The sequence below is a fragment of the Etheostoma spectabile genome, chromosome 8 (assembly GCF_008692095.1).
Source record: "Etheostoma spectabile isolate EspeVRDwgs_2016 chromosome 8, UIUC_Espe_1.0, whole genome shotgun sequence".
NCBI lineage: Eukaryota > Metazoa > Chordata > Actinopteri > Perciformes > Percidae > Etheostoma > Etheostoma spectabile.
Genome location: NC_045740.1, coordinates 5,651,281 through 5,658,542, shown reverse-complemented (window position 1 = coordinate 5,658,542; position 7,262 = coordinate 5,651,281). Strand labels below are relative to the sequence as shown.

The 7,262-nt window shown below is 38.6% G+C and overlaps 2 protein-coding genes across 2 annotated transcripts in view; both read left to right on the top strand.

Annotated features, from left to right (window-relative positions):
• Positions 1 to 4,826, top strand: part of LOC116694269 (cytochrome c oxidase subunit 5A, mitochondrial) — a 5,490-nt gene extending 664 nt beyond the window's left edge. The window contains exons 2-5 of the mRNA XM_032523881.1: positions 514 to 630; positions 3,968 to 4,089; positions 4,197 to 4,314; positions 4,407 to 4,826. Of these exons, the coding sequence (XP_032379772.1) occupies positions 514 to 630; positions 3,968 to 4,089; positions 4,197 to 4,310 (353 nt within the window). The 3' untranslated portion in view covers positions 4,311 to 4,314; positions 4,407 to 4,826. The remainder of the gene's footprint in view (positions 1 to 513; positions 631 to 3,967; positions 4,090 to 4,196; positions 4,315 to 4,406) is intronic.
• A 1,287-nt stretch (positions 4,827 to 6,113) lies between these two features.
• Positions 6,114 to 7,262, top strand: part of LOC116694268 (AT-rich interactive domain-containing protein 3A) — an 11,799-nt gene continuing 10,650 nt past the window's right edge. Inside the window, exon 1 of the mRNA XM_032523879.1 lies at positions 6,114 to 6,807. Coding sequence (XP_032379770.1) covers positions 6,784 to 6,807 — 24 coding nt within the window. The 5' untranslated portion in view covers positions 6,114 to 6,783. The remainder of the gene's footprint in view (positions 6,808 to 7,262) is intronic.

Sequence of the window (7,262 nt, the reverse complement as noted above, 5' to 3'; positions counted from 1 at the left end):
TCTGTGTTGTAGTTGCACAATATTATAAATAGAGTAGAAAGAGGTTAGTTGATAACGTTAGCTGTGTTCAGTCAACTAGTCGCCAGTGTGTTCTTGACATCCATGTATGGGTTGGTCCAAGCAATAACTATCAGGAAACATACGTTATTCGGACGTTGTTGCAATGTTTTAGCAAAACATTGCTAATTAAGGTAACTAACGTTAAATGTACAATGATTTCCACATACTCTAAATATATCCCAAGAAACATAACATGAATAGAAATGTCCTGTTTGTCTGTTGGAGTGTATTCAGGCTTGTAGGTGCAGTTGTAGGTTATGTAACGTTAATGGACGTTGGCAATGATCTAGCATTAGCTACATTATTAGAAAGCATTTAGTTCCTAAACTCATTCAATGTAGGTTACCCTTGACTATAGTTGCCCTTCTATATTACCTGACACTAGGTGCCACTGTAAATGCTGTATTCTATTGGTGATAGGTTGTCCAACTTAAAACTGTTTTTGTCTTGCAGCTTTTTTGGTGTCAAGGTGTTACTCACATGGGAAGCAAGAGACCGATGAGGAGTTTGATGCCCGCTGGGTCACCTATTTCAACAAGCCAGACATTGACGCATGGGAGCTGAGAAAAGGTATGTTTACGGATGACGGATCAAGAAAGTTGTTTATTGTAGTTTAGTAGCTAAAATTTGGACAATTTTTACCATGATTCAACAGCGTTGTCAACTAATAAAGATTTGGTCTGATCTGATATTTGGAGCCAATCTTTGAGGATGACTGCCACAGTGTTTTTGGCATCCTATAACCCTTCAGACACATTAATCTGTTAATGACCCTGGATTTGCTGGATCGTATTTCATCATCTCACTGATCCCTGAAGCATCATGCTTTCTTTCAATGAAGGGCTATTTTTTGTCTGAAGAGAAAAAAACACAACAGAAGAAATGTTGCAAGAAAGAAAGCAAAATAGGCAAAGGCTCATTATCAGGTGATAAATGATAAGAACGAAAACTTACGGAAATGGTTCCGTAGGCAGTCCTGGTGGTTGAACATCACACTAAAACATATGCAGGAAGTAGTGTTGTAAATGTGGTCGGTTTGCAATTTCACCCTAAAAAAATGTTGTATGCTCAACTTGTACATTATGACATTTAAGGATAAGGTAGGGACTAATTATGTATTTTTTTTGTCAACAATATGCACGAATAGACCAAAACCAACTAAATGTTGTCTCTCTCATACCTACACTGGCTCACAGCTGCAAGCCAATTAGCTGCAACTGAAGATGTAAACCTTTTTTAAATACGGGTAGCAAATGTAGTTTCATTGTTAAAGCACGTTCAGTAATTACCTGAAACAGTTGGGAAATGTATTGTAAGTAAATAGTGTGTTTATTGGGGACTATTTTCAATAAGGGTTTAATACACATTACACACATGACTGAGGGAGTATTTTTAGCTCCAGGATAGTGTGTGTGGGATCAACTTAACTCGTGTTCATCGTAATGAAGGAGCATGTCACCCAGTAACTGTGTGACTAATTCATAAAGGTCTATGCAGGGCTCGACAGTAACAGTTGCACGTGGCAACCAGATTTAGTCAATTGGCAACCGTTTTGTGTTCTCTGGTTGCCCCCTCTGGCAACCACCGGTTCAATATTTGTATGTATGTATGTATGTATGTATGTATATATATATGTGTATACACTCACCGGCCACTTTATTAGGTACACCTGTCCAACTGCTCGTTACACTTAATTTCTAAGCAGCCAACACATGGCGGCAACTCAGTGCTTTAGGCATGTAGACATGGTCAGAGAATCTCCTGCAGTTCAAACCGGCATCATATGGGGAAGAAAGGTGATTTGAGTGACTTTGAAGCTGGCATGATTGTTGGTGCCAGAAGGGCTGTCTGAGTATTTCAGAAACTGCTAGTATCTGGGATTTTCAAGCCACAACCATCTCTAGGGTTTACAGAGAATGGTCTGAAAAAGAAAAAACATCCAGTGAGCGGCCGTTCTGTGGGCGGAAATGCCTTGTTGATGCCAGAGGTCAGAGGAGAATGGCCAGACTGGTTCGAGCTGATAGAAGGGCAACAGTGACTCAAATAACCACCCGTTACAACCAAGGTGGGCAGAAGAGCATCTCTGAACGCACAGTACGTCGAACTTTGAGGCAGATGGGCTAAAGCAGCAGAAGACCACATGGGTGCCACTCCTTTCAGCTAAGAACAGGAAACTGAGACTACAATTTGCACAAGCTCATCGAAATTGGACAATAGAAGATTGGAAAAACGTGCCTGGTCTGATGAGTCTCGATTTCTGCTGCGACAGTCGGATGGTAGGGTCAGAAATTGGGTCTACAACATGAAAGCATGGATCCATCCTGCTCGTATCAACGGTTCAGGCTGGTGGTGGTGGTGTCATGGTGTGGGGAATATTTTCTTGGCACTCTTTGGGCCCTTGGTACAATTGAGCATCGTTGCAAACGCCACAGCCTACCTGAGTTTTGTTGCTGACCATGTCCATCCCTTTATGACCATAATGTACCAACTTCTGATGGCTACTTTCAGCAGGATAATGCGCCATGTCATAAGCTGGAATCATCACAGACTGGTTTCTTGAACATGACAATGAGTTCGCTGTACTCAAATGGCCTCCACAGTCACACGATCTCAACCAATAGAGCATCTTTGGGATGTGGTGGAACGGGAGATTCGCATCAGGATGTGCACGACCAATCTGCGGCAACTGGTGTGCATCATGTCAATATGGACCAAACTCCTGAGGAATGCTTCAGCACCTTGTGAATCTATGCCACGAAGAATTGAGGCAGTTCTGAAGGCAAAAGGGTCCACCCTTACTACATGGGTACCTAATAAAGTTGCATGGTGAGTGTATGTATGTATGTGATATATTATTATGTGTAATATATATATTATATAATATATACACACACACACACACACACACACACACACACACACACACACACACACATATATATATATATATATATATGTATGTATATATGTGTGTGTAGAGTGTGTGTGTTTGTGTCAAAACTTAGAAAACTGGAAAATGTATTTTTAAAAAGTCTGTTTTATTTGGGTGTCTCCGTAAACATTGTCGTTTGCAACACAACATTTCAGCTGTTGTGCGACCGCTTTCCACATGCGTGTTTGCCTTGAAAAGAAACAGGCAATGCAATTTTTGTGTTCACATTAATGGTGCATGTTAAAATTCGGTGCTAATATGGCACCGGTGCTTGGAATCTATTGGACAAAATATCAACGCTGATTTTGGTACGTTATTACAGTGCCACTTAAATGTCTGCACTGTGCTCTGATGCTCCGAAACCCATGTTAGATGCAACAGAAACATCGCTGCATGTCACGCTAGTAAACACTAATACAGTACACAGCAGGTAATGTTAGCATACCGTTTGCTACAGTAGTAACTGGATTAAATACGGTGTAGTGTTAATAGTGTAACTGTATTTCACTGTAGAGGTTCCATCAGCGGGACGTACAACAGTCTGCTGCTAAAGCTATGAGCTATAAGACACAAACTAGCACTGGTCACTGTTGTTTGAGAAACAACACAGATGGAACATGTTGCGTTTACTGGTAAACAGGTAAACCTTGTGGTGCACACCCTTTTTTCATATGTTTTTTTTTTCTTTTAACAGTAATTTACTGATGAAAGAAGTAATTATTACATTTTCAATTATCATTTAAATTCCACCCTTTTTTGTTTTTTGCGGCAACTATAAAGCTGATGCCTGGTTTCCAAGCTGGCAACCACTTTAAAAAGTTAGCGTTGAGCCCTGCTATGGTACAAATGGGATATGATACAGTCAATCAGACTATTACCACAAAGAAAGTACTTTTCAGTGGATTCATTGTTGGTTTTGGTCTTTTTGTTGAATAGTTCTGTCTCTGTTTTCAAAGATATGATTCCTTCTTTCAGGGATGAACACATTGATTGGTTACGATCTTGTACCTGAGCCCAAGATTCTCGAGGCAGCACTGAGAGCCTGTCGGAGGTTAAACGATTTGGCCAGCGCTATCCGGATTTTGGAAGCTGTGAAGGTGAGAGGAAAGGGGCACCTTCTGAGCTTGGGAATGTTGCCAACCAGCATCTTTATAGTTTATAGTCATAAGTTAATGAATAATAGGTCATACATTTTTTTTCTTAGGATAAATCCGGCCCTCATAAAGATATCTACCCGTATCTGATCCAAGAGCTGCAGCCAACATTACAAGAGCTTAGCATCCCGACACCTGAAGAGCTTGGCATTGACAAAGTGTAGATGAGTAGGTATTTAAATGATCTCATCATTAATGTGTGTTATTTTCAAGGTTTGTCATAAGAGGGCAATCTAACAGAAATGTTTGTTTTGTTTCAGATCTAAAAAACGTGGCTATCCCAGGACACAGATCTCTTGTGCTTAAATGTTTGCTTCTTATAAATTGTGTGATATTTAATTTGGCCTTTTATTAAGTTCTTTTGCTGGTAAAATAATGATGAACATAATAAAGGAAAGTGTATCTTTATTAAGTGCCACACATTTTGGGATATTTTAATTAATTTTAGTACATTTTGAAGCAATACACTCAAATCATAAGTTGCGTTAATGGAAAGCAGAACATTGCTTTTATGGTGCATTTTTTTGAGTGTCTGGACATTTTTGTGAGTTGCATTTTGCCACCAGGGAGCAGCATTTTCACATGCATGTAAAAATCATTTTACTGTATTCAATCTATACGTCTGTTTTCATTTCAGGGAAAATTCACATGCTTGTAAAATAAACGTGTTCTAATGGCAACTGGTGTAATGTTATTATCAACACATAACTGGACTATTGCCCAAAGCTACACTAAATAGGACAACTCCAATTTTGGTATTGTTGTTCAAACAGGCAATTCCTACAGTCCAATGGACTTTGCAGGATTTAAAAGATAATGGGTTGTGCTATGGATAATATTAGATTATTTGATTATTGGCACATTATGCTTACAATATCATGAATGCTGCCTTTACTGGCTTGAACAAAAAATACCTCCAAAGTGTATCAGTTGTAATGTCCAATGGGCTTGTCTCAAACTCAACTGTAGTAGTACCATTTTGAAATGTCCACAGTTATTAAAAGGTTATTTGTAAATAACAAATGTTCTCAATGGTAAGATTATTTTACCTAAAGTAACCTGAGTTAAGTGTCGGAGCTCTTTTTTCACGGACATTTTTGGCAATTTTTTTCCACTATCGAGCTAAATTGTGTTCAGTAGTTAAAGGGGTAATTCAAAGGTACTATAATGTGTTAAATTATGGGTTTTTTTGGTTTCTTTTGACACAATTAAAAAGGTAGATAACACATGGTGTGCAAATACATATTGCTGGAGTTGGAAGATTGAAATTATTGTAATATAATAAAACAAGCGACTAACCAGCAGATTTATTTTTATCCAATGTCACCTTTTGATACTGCATGACATGTGATTAATTGGTACAGTTCAAGTAAACTGCGATTTACCAGTCAAAATATGAGTAACTGCTTACACTTGCTAAATTAGTCACTGTTATGTTTCCGTTTCTGCTACAAGGTCACTGACTCAATATAAGAGGAACACATTTCAGGTTAATGAATACACCATTTGCCTGTCTGAGTGTTGAATAAATTGTGATTTATTTCTTAATTTAAGGCATGTCTGCTTAACTCCATCAGAAAGAAATATTGAGCTAATTGTAAGATAATTCTAGACTTTTTTGCTCTCATCCTGTAATCAATCTGGTCATGTCAACAGAATCTGCCTTGGGCTTTTAATAGAGGGGTTTGAGTCTCTGTAATATATATAGTATAGGATATTTCTTATATTGCCACATGTGGCACTGGGCTGTTCAAAATAGAAGCATATGTACAGTAGATGTTCGCTTTAGTGCCAAATTGCAGTTAAAATTGTAGCCAAGCAAATGGCAAAAGAGCCCCTTTTCTATTGTTGGCGCTCCAAAGAACCCAATTGATAAAGTTGATCTGTCTGCAACACATACTAATGCCACCAGATGTATAGGAATTAAAGATGGACTATTAAGGGCAAATTCAAAATATTAGATTAAATGAAACTGCAATACATCCAACAGATGACCTCTGACAGCCTCTATTACACACGTTCTGTTAAATTGACTTAATCTGCTCCAAAGAAAAAAGGACAATGACTAATGAACCATGACTTTTTAGCCCGACTGAATTTCCGTCCAGGTTTCTGCTATGAAAGACAACCCATTTAGCACTGGAGAGAAAACAAAGTGTCCTGTGGGTGTAGAGGTCAGACCCAGTTGCAATGTGAATGAAGACTTAAAATAATGTCATGTGTTTGGTAGAGATCGTGTTACCTAAATAACCATACAATTGTATAGCAGAAGGTGTGGTTTCCTTGTGAAGTGGGTGGGTAGTTCTACACATTTACAGAAAAGAAAACCCTCTTTACGAGCTTTACGCACGGGGCGGGACTTTCATTCATGCGAGCTGGGGGTGTAGGCCACCCAGTCAAAGACAATCAAAGATGTTTGAGTTTCCATGAGCCCTCAGTGACCAGGGATGTAAAGCGCAGAGCAGTTTACCCCTCCTCCTCCAGCTCCGATCACTCCGGCCTCCAGACTTCACGGGCTTTTAAATCACATTTAATGAGAATAATCTTTTTTTCTGTTTAAAAAGAAATTAGTCATGCGATGCGATTTATTTCTGCTGGGGGGAAGAAGGAAAAACTAGATAAGATCTGTTGGCGACTATGGATTACTCAAAGGCGCAAATGGTGAGTGTCGACGACTGTTTGGTAGCGCTCCCACTCGTGTTTGTTACAGTAACAAAGCAAATGGCGATTTATGCAGACGTTTTCCGAAACACTTGCACTTTAACGATTTAGTTTTGGTTGATTTTCATGATTATTAGTTTATGCCTTGCATTCGCATTTATCTATACTTTGAAATAAAGTTGGTTTTAACAAACCGAATACTTTTTTGAAATTTGTGAAATAACTCAACCCTTCACCTTCAAAAGTGACTTTTCAACAAATGAGGCATACACAGAAAATTGTTGACAGAAACTGTTTTATCCCGCTATTAATTTATTTTCAACTGAAGTATCCTAATGTATTTTCTGTTAATTATTGTCTCAAGCCATCAAGCTTTGGTTCACTTAAATCCACCATTACTGTGCTTTCTGAGGCCAGGGCAGCCTCTCTTAAAAAAAAAAAAAAAAGGTTTCACT